A 21340-nucleotide genomic window follows, 5' to 3' on the forward strand; every position below is an offset into this window, starting at 1 on the left:
GCAATAGAAAAATATATATGGGCGACACGAGAGCACAGTGGCTTAGCACTGTTGCTTCACAGCGCCAAGGACCCGGATGGGTCACTCTCTGTGCGGAGTCTGCACGGACTCTTCGTGTCTCCGTGGGTTTGCTCTGGTTTCCTCCCACAAGTCCTGTAAAACGTGCTTGTTAGGTAAATTGGACATTCTGAATTCTCCGTGGGTGTACCCGAACAGGGGCCATAGTGTGGCGACTAGGAGATTTTCACAATAACTTCATTTCAGCCTATTTGTGGCACTGTTAAAGATTATTATTATTATTATGATTATTATTAGTTGGCTACAAGAGCCGGTCTGAGGTAGTGACTCTCCCTTCGTTATGTTCTGCACATTACACCAGATGAGGAGTAACAGTATATTCATTTTTGGGGGAAGATTCAATATTTGTAACACAGTTAAACTGTTGCAAGATTTTATCTATTCTGTAGAAGAATTCAAAGACTTTTTCCTGCCTGGATGCATGATATTATTCAATATAATTATTTCATACAACAGGTGTAATTTGAATCTATTTAATCAGTAAACTCATCGGGTAGAAAGAGCAAATGGCTTCTGTGCAACAAAGTGGAATGATTGAACAACATAGATTTTCATTCAGTGAGAAGCAATGGAGTCCTCGGGTGTCTGTGTGATGCAACCTTTAAGAAGTCAGAGGACAAAGACTGAACAGTTCACATTTATATTAAGTGCTTTTCTGTATGAAACACATTGGAGTTTACAACTTATACAAAATTGATTATTTCCCTTATTAATTTGTGAACTGTAGGAGAATGATTTTGAGGTTTAATCTGGATTTTGTATAGTCAGAATGGTTTATTACACAGTGGGGAAATCCACTTGCATGCAAATCAAAGTCCAGTTTGTTCCTGAATTTGTCTGTACTTGTGGTCCTGTATTCCTATTATTTTTTTAAAGTTTTAGTTATTAGCAGCTGCTCTTATATCAGCTGTGCATGTTTGTACGTGTACCTTTCTATGTACTGGGATCAAAATCGCTTGAGGTGGAATGAGTGAAATATTACTAATTCTTAGGAAGGACAGGGGCTGGTTTAGCAAGACCAAGCAGACCAAGGCAGGCCAGCAGCACGGTTCAATTCCCGTACCAGCCTCCCCTAACAGGCGGGCGGATGTGGCGACTAGGGGCTTTTCATAGTAACTTCATTGAAGCCTACTCGTGACAATAAGCGATTTTCTTTTCATTTCATTTTCATTTGTTCCTATGAAATGGGTGTTAATTGAACCCAAGGGTAAGCTAGTCGGAGAGCTCATCAGGAGAAAGCTCAAATGAATGAAGAATACTCCAAAGAATATTCTAGTCTAAAGAATAGGCGTTCAGAGGAGCCAAGTGCTTCACCAGGATTGTGAAAGGGCCATGTTCCCATTACCATTTTGTTTATGTACTATAACAGCTAATAATGGCATGAAGAAGTCTCCCCTACCCACTGATCTTTCACTATCTTTTCTGCTACCCATTAGGCTGCACTGTGCACTTGGTCCCAGCACTAACTTCTTACAAAAGCCTATAAAATGCACTTGATGATATTAGAAAGATAAAAATAGAGCAAGCAGGATAATGTGTGCCTCCAACTACTCATTCTCACTAGAATAAGGCAGTGTTTATTGCCCATCCCTAATTGCTGTTGAGTAGATCTTGATGAGCCACCTTCTTGAACCACCACAGTGCATGTGAACCTACTCGTGTTGTTAGGGATTGAGTTCCAAATTTTTGACCCAGCGACAGGGACAGAATGACAATATTTACAATAGAATATAGTATGTTAGCTGGTAGAGGTTAGGGGTTTGAAATATGCTGTGAAGGAGCCTTGGAAAATTACTGCAGTATACTACAACATTGCCAGGGTGACCCTTTTGCTTGATGGACTGTGGGAGAAGTGGGGAGCCAAGTCTGTGAGAACAGGGAACCTGGAGGAGAGTGCTGGCAAGTATTTGAGATGGAAAAGGGGGACCCACAGCTGCGCACGTTGATGCTGCTTGCTCACAACCTGACCTGCCGTACACCTGAAAGACACTCAAAATGCAAACCGTATGTATGCCAGGCCCAAGGCATTTGCAGAAACGAAGCCTCCAGGAAAATAAGTTGGGACAAGAAGCAAACACATCCTGGAAAGTCCTGATCTGGGATGTGGGGCAAAGAGTCAAATTACACGCAGATTTGTGCTGATGGTGGAATGATTAAATGTGGTCAATAAGTTATGTTTGAATAGGCTGCATTGCCCTGAATGGTGGTGTATTGGCAAATGGAGAATATTCCATCACTCTCCTGACTCGTGCCTTTTTAGATGGTGGACAGGTTTTGGGAAGTCACTATCTACAGATCTCCCAGCCTCTGACCAGCTCCTGTGGCCACATTATTTATAAGGCTGGTCCAGTAAAGTTTCTGGTCAGTGGTAAGACCGTAGGCTGTTGATGATGAGGGGTTTTGCCGTTCAATGCCAAAGAAAGATGTTGAACTTGCTCTCGCTCAGTGCTTACTTGTACTTATGGAGGGAGAAATGGTAATTTTGTTGATGTTTTTCAATCCTTCATTTATGATACAAAATTGGCAAAATATAGAAAACTGCTTAATTTTTAACTAAGCATTCAAAATCTAACTCTATTGTGGACACTAATTGTGTTATTTTGTCTTTCAGTTTAAAAAGTTTAATCGGTCAAATGGTTTGTCTGAAGACTTGATATGGAACTGCAAAATAGTAATCAAGGAACGGGAAGTGGTACTTAAGCTTATGAACAGATGTGCAGAAATCTCCCAAAGATTAGAGATGCAAGTGACGGAAATAACTGATGATGGTGGAAGTCACAGGACCATTGAACAGCCAGCCATTCTGAGTAAAAGGTTAGGTTTTTCCACTTCACACATGCAGGCTTTAATAAAGGCAATATTTTAATACAGCCTGCTTTAAAACAAAAATGAATGCATCATCGAACCTGTAGAAAGACAATTAAGGATTAAGTAAATTTTGTTCAAGTTGCAAAATGGTGAACCAATATCTGTGAGAAGTAACTCTTTAATTTTCACCTTGTACCACATTTTCTTTTAATTGGGAGCCACACGTTTAGGGCTGTAGATTTCTTCAGTTGGTAGAAATGCATATAAAAATCAGAAAAGCTTGAGGGATCTAAAACATGACAAATGATAAAGTATTAGCTGGTACTTAAAAGTAGTTAAGATGCACCCTACATACAAACATATGAAATGATGTAAGGCTGCGTTTCCCAAACATTTCCAACAATGGAATCCTTCTGACTTCCCAGGAGAACTGGCGGAACATTCTTATTATGTTGAAAAATTAAACCACAAGAAAATGATTGTGGTACAAGCATACAAAAACAAATTTATAAAATTATTTTCTATTATGTCTCAATTTCTTATAATTAAAAAATTCTTAAATCAACAAAATACTTAAATCTTGGCTTTTTGCCATTTCTGTGGGGGAGGCTACTTTTCCTGATTGGTTCAGTATTAGGAATGCTACTTCTCATATCAGACAGGCGTGCACACTCTCACCTATGTCCCCTGTCCCACTGTAATTTTTGCTGTCTACTCTACCTGCCACCTACTTCACAGTTTGCTTGCCTACATGTTCATCTCGCCCTTGCTTGGGACTTTGGAAATAGCGGCTAAGTAAGAATGCAATTGGAGGCCGACTTCTTAGTGCATTGGCTACAGTAGCCAACACAGGCTGAAAACTGTCTCTGATGTGGGCTGTGCCATTTGGTACCCTTCCTAATTGCCCTTGAGTTAAGTGTCAACCATATTGCTTTGTGGGTCTGGAGTCACATGTGACCAGGTACGGACAGATTTCCTTCCCGAAAGGGCATCAGTGAACCAGATGGGGCTTTACAACAATAATCGACGATGGTTTCATGGTCATCATTTGACTTTAATTTTATTGAATTCAAATTCTTGGTGGGATTTGAACCTGGTTTCCCAGAGCATTACTCTGGTTATCTGGTTTACTAGTCCAGTGGCAATACCACTATGCCACCCCTACCCTGGTGTAAGGCACTGATATTTAAGTGCTACACTTGGAAACTGGTATTTTGCTAATGCTATCCCAATAGTTTTAATCCATCATAAACCAGGAAATTATTGCTAAACTAATCTCGATTAGATAGTGGAGGATATTACCTTTTTAAACTATTTATGTAAAAGTTATGGATGGCATAATAGACAGAGAATTTTTGAGGAAGGCGGTCATACTAAATAAAATATTTTGGGGTGTGAACAATTTTGTGAATGAAGGCTATCAATTGGTTAAAAATACGCAGTACTCAAGATATTTGATGAACCTCTGAGCTTTAACCAGAATTAACAGTAAATTAAGTGAGAGTCCAAAAATAGTTGGTCATGAATGGAAAGGGTTTGATTGTTGCAGACAGCTCTGCAAGGCTCTGTTTTGGTTTCTTTCTGTGCACTAAATATTATGAAAGGATAATGTTGGAAATGTGAAATAGAATGGAAAATGCTGGGAAAAGCAGATCAGGCAATATCTGTAGAGAGAAAAACAGGTCATTGACCTGATACTTTAACTTTCATCAGAACTGAAAAATGTTAGAAATGTAAGAGGATTCAAGCAAGGATTGATGAGGGTAATGGTTGATGGATTTCCAAAGGTGTTCGATAAAGTGCCACGTAACAACAGGCTTGTCCGCAAAGTTGAAGCTCATGAAATAAAATGGACAGTGGCAGCATGGATGTGATGTTCACTTAATGTAGTACAGTGGATAGCACTGTGGCTTCACCACGTCAGGGACCCGGATTCTCTTCCCGGCTTGGGTCACTGTCTGTACGGAGTCTGCATGTTCTCCCTGTGGAAATCTGCGTGGATTTGCTCTGGATGCTCCGGTTTCCTCCCACAAGTCCCGAAAGACGTGCTTGCTAGGTGAATTGGACGTTTTGAATTCTCCCTCCTTGTACCCGTGGTGACTAGGAGATTTTCACAGTAACTTCATTGCAGTGTTAATGGAAGCCTACTTGCGACACTAATAAAACATTATTATTATGTCAGAAGTATTGTGAACTGATGTGCAAGGACTCCAGGTAAAATAGACAAAATTTAATGCAGAGAGGTGTGAAAATTTTGGCAGGAAAAATGCGGAAAGGCAGTATGTAAATAAAGGATACAATTCTAAAGTGTGTGCAGGAGCAGAGGAACCAAGGAGTCTGTGTGCATAAATTGAAAGTGACAGGACAGGTTGAGAAAGCGATAAGTAAGACAGGAATCTTGATAAGACAGGAATCTTGATTTCTATAGAATCAAAGCATGCACAAGCAAGAAAGATATGGTGGACATTAATAAGCCTCAACTGGAGTATTGTGCCCAATTCTAAGCATCATACTTTAGGAATTATGCAAAAGCATTGGAGAGGTTGCAGAAAAGATTTCTGGGAATGGTTCTGGGGTGAGAGACTACAATTATGAGGATAGATTAGTAAAGTTGGATCTGTTCTCCTTGGGACAAAAGCAAGTTAAGAGGAGATTTGATGGAGATATTCAAAATCACAAATAGAGTAGATGGGAAGAAACAGTCGTGAACCAGAGGATAAATGGCAGAAGAACCAGAAGCAACATGAAGAAAAATGATTTTGCACACCCAAGTGGTCAGGATCTGGTATGCACTGCCTTAAGTGGGTGGAGGAAGTTTCAATTTTCCGGCATTCAAAAGAAATTTGGATCATTATCTGAAACGATGTTTTAAAAAAAAAATTACAATGCACCATGGACATCTGCATTGACATGGCAGGCTATGTCCTCCTTCTGTGCTCTAACCAAAGTACAGACGCAAAAGAATTTCACCCTGCCTCACCTTCAAATAGTCCATCTCCAAATCTTACCTTCTTTCGCTTCTCTCTCTTTCTGGGAATAAACTGCTAATCTGTATTTATTATAAAGTTATTTAAATACACTTCCTCCCACCTCATTTCCCCTAAGGACTCTCTTCCATTATTCTTTTTTTGTCGCATCTGTTCCATACCTGTGCTTTTCTTTTTCCTTAATTCAAATAATGAGAGTTTCACAGGTAGAGCTAACATTTATTTCCCACCTATAATTACCCTTTTGAAGGTGGCAGTGAGCTGCCTTGAAACACTCTACTCCTTGTGGTGGAATTGCACCTACTGTGCTAGTAGGAAGGGTGTTCCAGGATTTTGAACCAGCTCTATTGAAGGAGCAGGAATATATTTCTAAATCAGGACGATATGTGGCTTTGTGTTATACTTGTTATTCTAGGTTTAAAAAACATAATTTCCTTAAGTAATTTTATGACCTCTGGGCATTCCAAATTCTTCATAACTGTTAGGAAAACAAAGGTAGGATTTGTATTGCTAAACATTTAGAAATCAATTTAAGTGGGCATTAATTTAATGCTTCTGTGCCTAAAAGGGTAAAACGGAAAGTTAGACTCTTGTTGGACAGAGGTGTTTGTATGTGGGGTGACTGGTTTCAATTCCAACTGTGATTCTGTTGTCCTTGGAGAGGGCTATGGCGTGAAGAGGAAATATGTGGCCATTGCTCAGCAACTGGAGGTTCATTTAAAGGGAAAAAAACTTCTGTTTGCAGTTTAACTGAATTTGATTGCAGTTGGAGACAGGACACCAGAGAGTGAACCTTTCTCAACTCTGCCAGAAGAAAGACTGGACAAGACGAAGATGCAAAGAGTCAGGCTTCCTAATGAATAATGATCTTTATTATTGTCACAAGAATGCTTACGTTAACACTGCAATGAAGTTACTGTGAAAATCCACTAGTCACCACACTCCGGCGACCAGTTACTGTCCAGCTAACAAGGGAATTGGGATGGAAATAATGTCTTAAGGTGAGCACAGTTTAAGAGACTAGAGACCAAGGTATTGATCAGAAGAATTCAAGGAAGAGTAGACAAAGTGTTTTGAATTAGAGACAATTGTGTAAACCAGGTTTAAAGTGGAAAAAACAGACTTCAGAAAGTTTGATGCCATTTTAACAGATTCTGGGACTCTAGAGTTAAAGCAAATGTGAACAGTTGGTACAGCAGTCAAGACAAATAAATCCTAATGGGAGGGGTGTAAAATCTGGATACAGGGTCCACTGTTAAAACTGGGACAGAAGCTGTGTTTAAGAGTCATTTATTTGGAAAAGCCTGACTGGATTATGTTGTGAAAGAATATTTTGAAGCGTGTTTTTGGGAGTAGTGTTTGGAAACTCCTAACGTGACAATTATCTGAGGGGGATTCTGAGGAGTAATTCACAGATAATGTTTGTCCACAGACTGGAGTGCTGAGCTTATGCCATTTGAGTGCTACAGTGAGAGTTTGGTGACTGAGGGAGTATAAGGGTTCATCTTTATTTAAAGTCTAGTATTTCTTTTATTTAGTTAATTAACTTAAAAGTTGCTGTTTGGTCTATAAGAAGGTGAATTTTGAATCAGCTTTAAACAAGGTTCTACTTTTACTTGCAGCTGGAGCTTGTTAATTAGTTAATTGCATTAGGCCAGTTTTCAGAGGCTAGAGTCACAGCATAAATAGGAGCTAGTTACAGTGCAGACTTTGTTTGCACTGGAGTGCTGAGCTTGTGGCATTTGAGTGCTACAGTGAGAGTTTGGTGACTGAGGGAGTTAGGTGCTACTTACATTTCATTTCCTATATTTATCAAAGAGCGTGAAGGGAGCCAGGAGTTGAGTACAGCTGACTGGAAGCAGAGTCGGAGGGCGGAGGTCCAGTTGGTCCACGGGGCAGCTAATTCTGTAAAGTAAGAGGGGATGGAGGCTAGGGCAGTTGCATGCTCCTCCTGTAGGATGTGGGTGGTGAGGGATACCACTGGTTTCACCGCTGACTATACCTGCGGGAAGTGCACCCAACTCCAGCTCCTCAGAGACCGTGTTAAGGAACTGGAGCTGGATGAACTTCGGATCATCCGGGAGGCAGAGGGGGTTATCGAGAAGAGTTACAGGGAGGTAGCCACACCAAAGGTACTGGACAAGAGTAGCTGGGTTACAGTCAGGGGAAAGAAAACTAACAGGCAGACAGTGCAGGGATCCCTCGTGGCCGTTCCCCTTCAAAACAAGTATACCGTTTTGGATGCTGTTGGGGGAGGGGGATGACCTACTGGGGGAAGGCCCCAGCGGCCAGGTCTCTGGCACTGAGTCTGGCTCTGGGGCTCAGAAGGGAAGGGGGAGCATAGAAAAGCAATCGTAATAGGAGATTCAATGGTTAGGGGAATAGATAGGAGATTCTGTGGTTGCGAGCGAGACTCTCGAAAGGTATGTTGCCTCCCGGGTGCCAGGGCCAGGGATGTCTCGGATTGTGTCTTCAGGATCCTGAAGGGGGAGGGTGAGCAGCCAGAAGTCGTGGTGCACATTGGTACCAACGGCATAGGTAGGAAAAAGGGTGTGGAGGTAATAAACAAGTTTAGGGAGTCAGGCTGGAAGTTAAAGGCCACGACAGACAGAGTTGTCATCTCGGGTTTGTTGCCGGTGCCACGTGATAGCGAGGCTAGGAATAGGGAGAGTGCGCAGTTGAACATGTGGCTGCAGGAATGGTGTAGGAGGGAGGGCTTCAGGTATTTGGATAATTGGAGCGCATTCTGGGGAAGGTGGGACCTGTGCAAGCAGGACAGGTTGCATCTGAACCAGAGGGGCACCAATATCCTGGGGGGGAGGTTTTCTAGTACTCTTCTGGAGGGTTTAAACTAATTTGGCAGGGGAATGGGAACCGGATCTGTAGTCCAGCAACTAAGGAAGCCGATATTCAGGACGCCAAAGCATGTAGTGATGCAGTGGGGAAGGTAACACTGACAAAGGAGAGTACTTGCAGGCAAGGAGATGGGTTGAAGTGTGTATACTTTAATGCAAGAAGCATCAGGAATAAGGTGGGTGAACTTAAGGCATGGATCGGTACTTGGGACTACGATGTGGTGGCCATCACGGAAACTTGGATAGAAGAGGGGCAGAAATGGTTGTTGGAGGTCCCTGCTTATAGATGTTTCAACAAGATTAGGGAGGACGGTAAAAGAAGTGGGGGGGGTGGCATTGTTAATTAGAGATAGTATAACAGCTGCAGAAAGGCAGTTCGAGGGGGATCTGCCTACTGAGGTAATATGTGTTGAAGTCAGAAATAGGAAAGGAGCAGTCACCTTGTTGGGAGTTTTCTGTAGGCCCCCCAATAGCAGCAGAGATGTGGAGGAACAGATTGGGAAACAGATTTTGGAAAGGTGCAGAAGTCACAGGGTAGTAGTCATGGGTGACTTCAACTTCCCAAACATTGAGTGGAAACTCTTTAGATCGAATAGTTTGGATGGGGTAGTGTTTGTGCAGTGTGTCCAGGAAGCTTTTCTAACACAGTATGTAGATTGTCCGATCAGAGGGGAGGCCATATTGGATTTAGTACGTGGTAATGAACCAGGGCAGGTGATAGATTTGTTAGTGGGGGAGCATTTTGGAGGTAGTGACCACAATTCTGTGACTTTCACTTTAGTTATAGAGAGGGATAGGTGCGTGCAACAGAGCAAGGTTTATAATTGGGGGAAGGGTAAATACAATGCTGTCAGACAAGAATTGAAGTGCAGAAGTTGGGAACATAGGCTGTCAGGGAAAGGACACAAGTGAAATGTGGAACTTGTTCAAGGAACAGGTACTGCGTGTCTTTGATATGTATGTCCCTGTCAGGCAGGGAAGAGATGGTCGAGTGAGGGAACCATGGTTGACAAGAGAGGTTGAATGTCTTGTTAAGAGGAGGAAGGAGACTTATGTAAGGCTGAAGAAACAAGGTTCAGACAGGGTGCTGGAGGGATACAAGATAGCCAGGAGGGAACTGAAGAAAGGGATTAGGAGAGCTAAGAGAGGGCATGAAAAATCTTTGGCAGGTAGGATCAAGGAAAACCCCAAGGCCTTTTACACATATGTGAGAAATATGAGAATGACTAGAGCGAGGGTAGGTCCGATCAAGGACAGTAGCGGGAGATTGTGTATTGAGTCTGAAGAGATAGGAGAGGTCTTGAACAAGTATTTTTCTTCAGTATTTACAAACGAGGGGGGCCATATTGTTGGAGAGGACAGTGTGAAACAGACTGATAAGCTCGAGGAGATACTTGTCAGGAAGGAAGATGTGTTGCGCGTTTTGAAAAACTTGAGGATAAGCAAGTCCCCCGGGCCTGACGGGATATATCCAAGGATTCTATGGGAAGCAAGAAATGAAATTGCAGAGCCGTTGGCAATTATCTTTTCGTCCTCGCTGTCAACAGGGGTGGTACCTGAGGATTGGAGAGCGGCGAATGTCGTGCCCCTGTTCATAAAAAGGAATCAGGATAACCCTGGGAATGTCTTACTTCGGTGGTAGGCAAAGTAATGGAAAGGGTACTGAGGGATAGGATTTCTGAGCATCTGGAAAGGCACTGCTTGATTAGGGATAGTCAGCACGGATTTGTGAGGGGTAGGTCTTGCCTTACAAGTCTTATTGACTTCTTTGAGGAGGTGACCAAGCATGTGGATGAAGGTAAAGCAGTGGATGTAGTGTACATGGATTTTAGTAAGGCATTTGATAAGGTTCCCCATTGTAGGCTTGTGCAGAAAGTAAGGAGGCATGGGATAGTGGAAAATTTGGCCAGTTGGATAACAAACTGGCTAACCGATAGAAGACAGAGAGTGGTGGTGGATGGCAAATATTCAGCCTGGAGCCCAGTTATCAGTGGCGTACCGCAGGGATCAGTTCTGGGTCCTCTGCTGTTTGTGATTTTCATTAACGACTTGGATGAGGGAGTTGAAGGGTGGGTTAGTAAATTTGCAGATGATACGAAGATTGGTGGAGTTGTGGATAGTGAGGAGGGCTGTTGTCGGCTTCAAAGAGACATAGATAGGATGCAGAGCTGGGCTGAGAAGTGGCAGATGGAGTTTAACCCTGACAAGTGTGAGGTTGTCCATTTTGGAAGGACAAATATGAATGCGGAATACAGGGTTAACGGTAGGGTTCTTGGCAATGTGGAGGAGCAGAGAGATCTTGGGGTCTATGTTCATAGATCTTTGAAAGTTGCCATTCAAGTGGATAGAGCTGTGAAGAAGGCCTATGGTGTGCTGGCGTTCATTAGCAGAGGGATTGAATTTAAAAGCCGTGAGGTGATGATGCAGCTGTACAAAACCTTGGTCAGGCCACATTTGGAGTACTGTGTGCAGTTCTGGTCACCTCATTTTAGGAAGGATGTGGAAGCTTTGGAAAAGGTGCAAAGGAGATTTACCAGGATGTTGCCTGGAATGGAGAGTAGGTCATACAGGAAAGGTTGAGGGTGCTAGGCCTTTTCTCATTAGAACGGAGAAGGATGAGGGGCGACTTGATAGAGGTTTATAGGATGATCAGGGGAATAGATAGAGTAGGCAGTCAGAGACTTTTTCCCCGGGTGGAACACACCATTACAAGGGGACATAAATTTAAGATATATGGTGGAAGATATAGAGGGGATGTCAGAGGTAGGTTCTTTACCCAGAGAGAAGTGGGGGCATGGAATGCACTGCCTGTGGAAGTAGTTGAGTCGGAAACGTTGGGGACCTTCAAGCGGCTATTGGATAGGTACATGGATTAGGGTAGAATAATGGAGTGTAGGTTAACTTCTTAAGGGCAGCACGGTAGCATTGTGAATAGCACAATTGCTTCACAGCTCCAGGGTCCCAAGTTCGATTTCGACTTGGGTCACTGTCTGTGTGGAGTCTGCACATCCTCCACATGTGTGCGTGGGTTTCCTCCGGGTACTCCGGTTTCCTCCCACAGTCCAAAGATGTGCAGGTTGGGTGGATTGGCCATGAAAAATTGCCCTTAGTGTCCAAAATTCTATGATTAACCTAAGACAAAAGTTCGGCGCAACATCGTGGGCCGAAGGGCCTGTTCTGTGCTGTATTTCTCTATCTATCTATCTATCTCTCTATCTCTCTATCTACCTACCTGGGTTCAAAGCGGAGTGTGGGTATTTGACCACAGCCAATTTGTGGTTTTGAAAGGGACTTGTGTTACTGATACCATTGTAGCTTGAGATGTACTTTGGAATCCGAGTTGGTCTTAAAATCTGTGTCTATGTTAAGCGAAGGGGGAAGTAAGGGAGTATTGTAACACAATACAACCTTTCATGTTTAATTAATGATTATTTCACTCGTTAAAACTAATTAACGAGTTTTATTCCTGTTTTATTCCTGAACGAGTGCCTGTTCCTCCACGTTTTTTAAAAAACGGTCAAAGTTAGGGTCTTTTGAGCCAGGGTTCCATTCTGGAACCTTCCCATCGAGTTGTAACACCAACTGGGCGCGTAACAATAACTGAATCCTTTTGAAGTTCAGGTGCTTTTGTAATGTAGGAAGCACAGCAGCCAATTCGCACACAACTAGAACCAAAAAAACATTGGGATTAATTACTGGTGGCTGAATATTAACCAGGACACCAGGTAAAATCTCCTATTTGTATTGCGTTGAATAGGAACTTCTGTGTTCATCCTTGATGGTCTTAGCTGAAAAATTGCATTTTCGACAGGACAAAGCTTCCTCAATACTGCAATAATATGTTATCCTAGATTGTGCTGCGGAGGGGAGCCTGAATCCACAACTCAAAGATGCGAGTGCTGCTACTGTCCAAGCAGATTCCTTGATATTTGCAAAATAATCCCTGAATGCCTTCATAGGATTCATTGTCCAGTATCAAGAATGCATATAACTCCGTAACGCCAGCATGATATTTAAGCTATTAGTGACTGAGACAACCTGCAATGGGATCATTTTGGTCGGTTTTGTTTGCTCTGCTGAGGAGCCTACATTTAGCTGTTTTTAATGGTACCTTTCTCTTGTGCTCGTTGTTTTACCAACTATTTTAATCTGCAGAATTTGTTGGCATTGCAGGGGCCTGATCAATTCTGTTTATTGTGCATCTGTTCTTTCTCACAGTTGGTGATTCCTCCTCCACCACACCTGCAATAAAATTTACACAATGAATTCAACTTACCATAAATTTAAATCCTGCAACTTTTCCCCACTCGTATGTTGGTGGGATGCATTGAGCAAAGTTTCTAATGTCCTGTACAAACAGTGCACTAATATTTATCAACCCGATGAACACCAGAGTTATATTTTTTGAAAACAGTAAATCAAAATTATGTCAGACGTGGCTGCAAGGGGATCAGGGCTGGGAAGCAAAAATCCAAGGATATGTGACCTATCGAAAGGACAGACAGATGGGCAAAGGGGGCGGGGTTGCATTGTTAGTAAGGAATTCAGTTAAATTGGTAGCAAAAAGCGATATAGAATCAGAAGGCATAGAATCTGTGTGGGTAGATTTGAGGAATTGCAAAGGTTAAAAGACCCTGATGGGAGTTATGTACAGGCCCCCTAGCAGTAGTCAGGATGTGGGGCAGAAAATAAATCGGGAGATATAAAAGGCAATATGACAATAATCATGGGGGACTTCAATATGCAGGTGGACTCAGAAAATCAGGTTGGTAGTGGATCCCAAGAAAAGGAATTTGTGGAATATCTAAGATTTTTTTTTTGGAGCAGCTTGTAACAGTGCCTACTAGGGAACAGGCAATTCTGGATTTGGTGATGTGTAATGAGGCAGACTTGATTAGGGAACTTGAGGTGAAGGAACCCTTGTGGGGCAGTGACCACAATATGATAGAATTTACCCTGATGTTTGAGAGGAAGATGCTGGAATCCGATGTAACTGTATTACAATTAAACAACGGTAACTAAGACATGAGGGATGAGCTGGCCAGAGTTGATTGGGAAAGGAGCCTAGCAAGGAAGACAGTGAAACAGCAACGGCACGAGATTTTTGGGGATATTCAGGAGACACAACAGAAATTCATCCCACGGAGGAGGAAACATGCTGAGGGGAGGACAAGGCATCCATGGCTGACGAGGGAAGTCGAGCAGCATAAAAGCAAATGAAAAAGCATACAAAGTGGCGAGAATTAGTGGAGGATTGTGAAGCCTTTAAAAATGAGCAGAGGACGACTAAAAAAAGTAATAAGGGAGGGAGAAGATGAAATGTGTGTAATGTAGCTAGTAATATAAAAGAAGATAGGAAAATTTTTGTTTTATATAAAAGGTAAGAGAGGTGCAAAAATAGACATTGGGCCAGTGGAAAATGAAGCTGGAGAAGTAGTAACAGGAAGTAAAGAAATCGCAGAGGAACTGAATAGTTACTTTTCTTCAGTCTTCACGGTGGAAGACACCGGTGCGATACCAGAGCTCTAGGAGAATTGGGGGGGCAGAGGTGAGTGTAGTGGCCATCACTAAGGAGAAGGTTCTGGGGTAACTGAAAGATCTGAAGGTGGATAAATCACCTGAACCAGTTGGACTACAGCCCAGGGTTCGAAAAGAGATTGTGGAGGCATTGGTGGTGATCTTTCAGGAATCACAGGTGGCAGGAACGGTCCCAGAGGACTGGAAAGTGGCTAATGTAACACCGCTGTTTAAGAAGGGAGGGAGGCAGAAGACTGGAAATTATAGGCCGGTTAACCTGATTTTGGTCATTGGTTAGATTTTTGGGTCCATTATTAAAGATGAGATTGCGGAGTACTTGGAAGTGCATGATAAAATAAGACTCGAGTCGGCACGGCTTTGCCAAAGGGAGGTCATGTCTGACAGAGTTCTTTGAGCAAGTAACAAGGAAGTTAGACAAAGGAGAACCAGTGGATGTGATTTATTTAGATTTCCAGAAGGCCTTTGACAAGGTGCCGCATAGGAGACTGCTAAGTGCCCATGGTGTTAAGGGCAAGATCCTGGCATGGATAGAGGATTGGCTGACTGGCAGAAGGCAGAGAGTGGGGATAAAGGGGTCTTTTTCAGGATGGCAGCTGGTGACTAGTGGTGTGCCTCGGGGGTCTGTGCTAGGGCCACAACTTTTTACAATATACATGAACAAACTGGAAGAAGGAACTGAAGGCACTGTTGCTAAACTTGCAGGTGATACAAAGATATGCTGAGGAAGCTATTAGACTATTTTCTAAATGGGCAAATGCTTGGGAAATCAGAAGCACAAAGGGACTTGGAGATCTTGAACAAGAACTCCTCCGGTTAACCTGCAGGTTCAGTCGGCAGTTAGGAAGGCAAATGCAACGTTAGCATTCATATCGAGAGGGCTAGAATACAAGAGCAGGGATGTACTTCTGAGACTGTGTAAGGCTCTGGTCAGACCAAATTTGGAGTATTGAGAGCAGCTGAGGAAGGATGTGCTGGCCTTGGAAATGACCCAGCGGAGATTCCCAAGAATTATCCCCAGAATGAAGAGCTTGTCGTATGAGGAGCGGTTGAGGATTCTGGGTCTGTTGTTGAAGTGCAGAAGGGGGGGGTCTCGTTGAAACTTGGATACTGAGGGGCCCAAATAGAGTGGACATGGAGAGGATGTTTCCACTTGTAGGAGAAACTAGAACCAGAGGACAACATCTCAGACTGAAGGGACGATCCTTTAAAACAGAGATGAGGAGGAATTTCCTGAGCCAGAGGGTGGTGAATCTGTGGAACTCTGCCACAGAAGGCTGTGCAGGCCAAATCACTGAGTATCTTTAAGACCGAGATATATATAGGTTCTTGTTTAATAAGGGGATCAGGGGTTATTGAGAGAAGACAGGAGAATGGGGATGAGAAAATATCAGCCATGATTGAATGGCGAAGCAGACTCGATGGGTTGAATGGTCTAAGTCTGTTCCTTTGTCTTATGGTCTTATGGCTATGCGCTCTTGAAAGCCCAGTATCAAAGTTTAAAATATCACTTATTCATTTTGTAAGTATATGAAAGAAAGGAATAGAAAGATATGCTGATGGTGTGAGAGAAGATTTGTGTAGAGCATAAACACAGGCTTAAGCCAGTTAGGCAAAATAACCTGTATTACTGCTGGTAGCATAATGGTTAGCACAGCACTATTGCTTCACAGCTCCAGGGACCCAGGTTCGATTCCTGACTGTGCGCAGTCTGCATGTTCTCCCTGTGTCTGCGTGGGTTTCCTCCGGGTGCTCCGGTTTCCTCCCACAAGTCCTGAAAGACGTGCTGTCAGGTGAATTGGGCATTCTGAATTCTCCCTCCGTGTACCCGAACAGGCACCGGAGTGTGGCGATTAGGGGATTTTCACAGTAACTTCATTACAATGTTAATGTAAGCCTACTTGTGACAATAATAAAGATTATTATTATGTTCTGATGCGCGATCAATAACTACTGAAACGAAGGAGTAGTCCGAATTGAAGGCTTTAATCAACAAGATGTTTCCCCAGCAGCTTGCGTACAGAAAGAAGGTTGGCTGCTGGGAAACACGGGTTCTTATACCCCGCCTTATTGGGCGGAGCTACCTTGCATCCCGACCAATGAAATTCAAACACTTGGGCCAATGAGCAGCGATCCTTCGCCACCAATGGTAGCTCACACTCCCAGGTACCGTAGTACCTCTAGTCATACTACCACAAGTTATATGTAATTAGTAAAAAAAAAAAAGTTTTGAGGCAGTAAATGTTTCTGTTCTGTTCAGCTATAATCCAAGAGCACCCTCTGGTGGTTGGTTGTGTACTTTTACAATGATATTGAGGTGACAAGCATAGATGGCTAAACAGGAGTATAATGTGGGTTTTCTGATGATTTAACTATGTTCAAAACAATGCATCATGGTACTGTATTGTGTGGGGGGAAATGCATGTTCCGTCTTAGCTAGCCGTCCTAATCTTTGATAATTTCCTTAGTGTTAGGATAGTGAATTCAAAACTGTTTGTTCCAGTATCAAATGTATCTAGTCCTTTTTTGTTCCTGAAATCTTCCATGATTTTTTGCTCATCACCTTTGCCGATGGATAAAGTGGAAGGAATGGCCTGTTGCTGTGCTGTACATTCTATGCAATCTGTTTCTCAATTCTGTCACCTGCTTAAATTTTTAAAAATATTTTCTTTTGACATTGTTGCTTCCAAATTGTCTGCACGATCCTCAAATCTTCTTCCCAACAGAGATTCTTTTCATAATCCAAATTCATGATAGCTGGAATCTGAAGACTTCTCTCCCTCCAAATACCACGTCATAAGAGTGTTATGAGGCAGGCAGGAAAGCGGAGTTAAGGCCACAATCAAATCTTATTGAATGGTAGAACAAGCTTGATGGACTGGATAACCTACTTTTGCTCCTTTTTTTCTTATGACCTTATGAAGCCTAGCTCTAGCCCTGAAATCAGATTGCTTCTCTGGCGTCCAATCTTGAAAGTGCTGGCATTCCCTCCAGCTAAACATTGTCTTCGGCCCCTGTCAGAATCTAGGTACACTGACCACTCTCATGGCCACTAATCTTTTTCTTCACAGTTGCATTTTATCTGTATGCATGTGCTAATGTATTGATTATAATACTGACAGATCTGCCATGGCATTTTTCATGGTGAGTCATAACTGAGTGATGTCAAAAGTGGTGTGACATAAAGTAATTTAAAAAAAAAAAAGTGGTGTGACACAAATGGCGTGACAGCAAAAGTGTTACAGAAAGTCAGCCAAGTCAGGTTTGTAGGAAGTATTACACGCAGGAGTTTTTTCTCAGTATGTGTGTGTCTTATCTGTCTTTTACTATGTTCTGTTTTACAGTTTGGAACTTAAACCATATCAACTAGTGGGACTAAACTGGTTGGTCTTGTTGAATAAACATCGAGTGAATGGTATATTAGCAGATGAAATGGTAAGGAAAAAAAGACTCTTTGTAGTATTGCAGCAATCAATCATTTTGGTTGCCTCTACGTTGTTAATCCTGGTTGATGATGCATCCTCTGACACATCATCTAATAACTCAGCAATTCTTTGGACCTGTTCTTGTGTTAACCTAGTACGGTAGCATTGTGGATAGCACAATTGCTTCACAGCTCCAGGGTCCCAGGTTCGATTCCGGCTTGGGTCACTGTCTGTGCGGAGTCTGCACATCCTCCCCGTGTGTGCGTGGGTTTCCCCCGGGTGCTCCGGTTTCCTCCCACAGTCCAAAGATGTGCAGGTTGGGTGGATTGCCCATGATAAATTGCTCTTAGTGTCCAAAATTGCCCTGAGTGTTGGGTGGGGTTACTGGGTTATGGGGATAGGGTGGAGGTGTTGACCTTGGGTAGGGTGCTCTTTCCAAGAACCGGTGCAGACTCGATGGGCCGAATGGACTCCTTCTGCACTGTAAATTCTATGATGACATTTTGATCGCTGGACCTATTGTGAATTGAGAAGGACAATAAGAGGGGCACAGGAAATGCTTCTTGTATTTCTGTGTACTGAATGAACTCTTAATTCAATGGCACTCTGATCTCTCGAACCTTAAAAAATTTCCATTTCAATAATCACCCAAAGATAAAATGGGAGAAGTGGCTGGATTCAAACTTGACCCATGTGGATCGGAATTGAAGTGTTAAATCTGCATTCTTGCTCAGAATTTACACAAAAAACATTTTAACCCTCCTTGATTACAAAGCTTTTTATAGTTCAAAATTGCAAAAGGAATATTCTGTTCTCAAACAATTACAGCTGATCCAATTATTACTGTGCTCTTTGAAATGAAAGCCAGTTTTTGTTTTTTTGTTTTTTACAGCACAGAAGGATATCATTTGGCTCATCATGTATACATTGGCTCCCAAAAGAGCTACCCCAGCTAGTCCCATTCTCCAGCACTAATCACCTTCAAATATTATATCCACCTGTCTTTTGAAACCTCCTATGGAATCCACCTCCACCTCTCTCCCAGTCCGTGCATTCCAAATCCTAACAACGAGAACATTTTCTCCTCGTCTCACTCCTAGCTCTCTTGCTGGCCATCTTGAAAGTGTGACCTGCTAGTCACTAGCATACCAACTAGTGGAAACAAAATATCCGTTACCCTGTCAAAATTGTTCATAATTTGGAACACCTCAATAAGGTCACCTCTTAATCTTTGCTCCAAGGAGAACAAGCCCAATACTCCAATCTTTATTTGTATCTAAAATTCCTCATTCCTGGTATCATTCTAGTAAATCTCATCTGCATTTTCTTTCGGGCTTTAACATATTCCTTAAATAAGACGCGCAGAAATTAATACAATACTCCCAAGTGTGGTCTGACCAATGATTTGTAGAGGTGTAGCATCACTTTCTTGCTTTATCCTGTCTATTTATTGCCTCTATTTATAAACCCAAGGATCCTGTAAGCCTCCTTAATAACTGTTTGCCAGTTTCAGAGAATTATGCACTTGAACGTCAACCCCCGAGGTCCCTCTGCTCCTGTTCTCCCCTCAGTTGTACCATCAAGTCTATATTATCTCCCCACGTTTCTTCTATCAAAATACATTGCCTCACATTTCACTTAATTGAAGTTCATCGGTCAGGTATCTGCCCATTTGGTCAACTTGTTAATGTCCCTCTGATGTCACTCAGCATCATCCTCACAATTCACTATTCTCCCTAGCTTAGTGTCATCTGCAAATTTAGAGATTTTGCCCTCGGCACCCACCTCTCAATCATTTTTATAAATCAGAAAAAGCAAGGTTCCCAATACTGAGCCATGGGAAACACCACTTTCAACTTATCTCCAGTCTGAGAAATGCCCATCTAGATTTCTCCTCAGTTTTCTATCTCTTGCCGATTTCTAATCCATGCTGCCAAGGACCCATCAATCCCAAACATTTTTAATTTGCTGACCAACCTGCCATGTGACACCCTATCAAATGCTTTCCAAAAGCCCAAATGTACAACATTCGCTACCTTCATCCTTTGCCTGTGTCACCTCGTCAAAGGATTCTGTTAAATTTGTCAGACATGACCTGCGCTTGACAAAACCATGTTGACTGTCTAGTATTAACTTAGTGTATATTTATCTCATCCCGTATTATGGCCTCCATCAGTTTTCCCACTACTGATGTCAAGCTGAAGGGTCTGAGTTTCCTGGGTTACCCTTTGCCCCTTTGTTAAACAACAACATCACATTTGCAATCCTCCAGTCCCCCGGGACTAATCCTGTGTTCAGAGTGGAATGGACAGCTCCACAATATGTTGCTTTACCTCTCTGCAATCTATGATGCGTCCCATCTGGCCCAGGCAACTTCTCTATCTTGAGTGCTGCCAGCCTCTCTGGCACCTTTTCTTTATCTATCACTGTACAGCTCAGTTGCTGAACACCCGCATTTCAACTGGGCCATCTAATTTGGTAAAGACAGAAACAAAGTATTAATTTAGTACCACTGCCATACCCTCCACTTCAGTGGTATTGTTTTCAGGAGGTTAGTGATAGCTTCACACTGAGGTTTGCCCCACAGTAAATATCGATGGTGTAGATTTGAACGGTTTGCATACTTGGTAGTGTAAGAAGCCAACATTGTTTTATGAGCGAGTGGTTTCTTCATGTTTCAATAATTGTTTTATTTGTACGCAGGGCTTGGGGAAAACTGTACAAGCTATATCATTCCTTGCTTATCTTTACCAGGAAGGAGATAAAGGACCACATCTCATCATTGTACCTGCCTCAACCCTAGGTAACATCAAAACCCAAAATACTAAATTAAGTGGGAACCTATCAAAACAAATACAGTAATTAACTTGTCTTTTTTTCCTGTTCAGTTTTTTTCCCCCCCCACTGATCTGTGTCTCTTCAGTTATTGAGACTTGGCAATTTTCCGTAGCAAGTCAAAATAGATTTTTAAAATTTTGAATTTGATTCACAGTTTAATAAACATATTCATACTGAACGTTTTTAATTTAACTTTTCTTTAGACAACTGGATTCGAGAACTTAAGCAATGGTGCCCTGCTCTCAAAGTCCTTCTGTATTATGGTAAGATTTGTGTGCCAGAACCCTAATAAATTCTGTTATCACAGAATTGGGCTGCAAAACTTTTTGTTTGTATATGTTTTTGATTGCAATCCTCTCCTGATTTAATTGAACACTTTCTAAATAATGTACCATAAATCTGGTACCAGAGTCTCCACATTCAATCCTATAATTAAGTTTGGCGTGATGATTTGATCTAGTTGGAGATGGTCATTGCCTGTGGCGCAAATGCTACTTGCCCCTTGTCAGCCCGGGCCGAGATATTGTCCAGGTTTTGCATCAAATAGAAGAGAATTGCGGAACTTTGCAAGGAAGAGATGGTGCTCTCTGACTTAATTTACAGGACCTAAAATTAGTCCAAAATGCCAAAACTTCTCGGTATGTTATATGTAATTAAATAACCTGTCATTTGATGAGCAAAAGGGGCAATGGGTTACTTCAAACCAAGTTTGTATCTTGGTAGACTAGACACTTGAAGATAAAGGGGGGGGGAGCGCATCTTTCGCTTGAGACTGTGTTCTTTTTCAATTAATGCCTTTCCTGTATTAGCTTAG

The 21340-nt window shown here is 42.3% G+C and overlaps 1 protein-coding gene across 4 annotated transcripts in view; it reads left to right on the forward strand.

Annotated features, from left to right (window-relative positions):
- The window catches only part of LOC119963513 (SWI/SNF-related matrix-associated actin-dependent regulator of chromatin subfamily A containing DEAD/H box 1-like), a 138499-nt gene that overhangs the window by 74105 nt on the left and 43054 nt on the right, over window positions 1-21340 (forward strand). For all 4 annotated transcript variants that reach the window (XM_038792755.1, XM_038792754.1, XM_038792756.1 and 1 more), the window contains 4 exons: window positions 2690-2892; window positions 17608-17698; window positions 20392-20491; window positions 20730-20789. In XM_038792755.1, coding sequence (XP_038648683.1) covers window positions 2690-2892; window positions 17608-17698; window positions 20392-20491; window positions 20730-20789 — 454 coding nt within the window. The remainder of the gene's footprint in view (window positions 1-2689; window positions 2893-17607; window positions 17699-20391; window positions 20492-20729; window positions 20790-21340) is intronic.

This window comes from Scyliorhinus canicula, chromosome 3 (assembly GCF_902713615.1).
Source record: "Scyliorhinus canicula chromosome 3, sScyCan1.1, whole genome shotgun sequence".
NCBI lineage: Eukaryota > Metazoa > Chordata > Chondrichthyes > Carcharhiniformes > Scyliorhinidae > Scyliorhinus > Scyliorhinus canicula.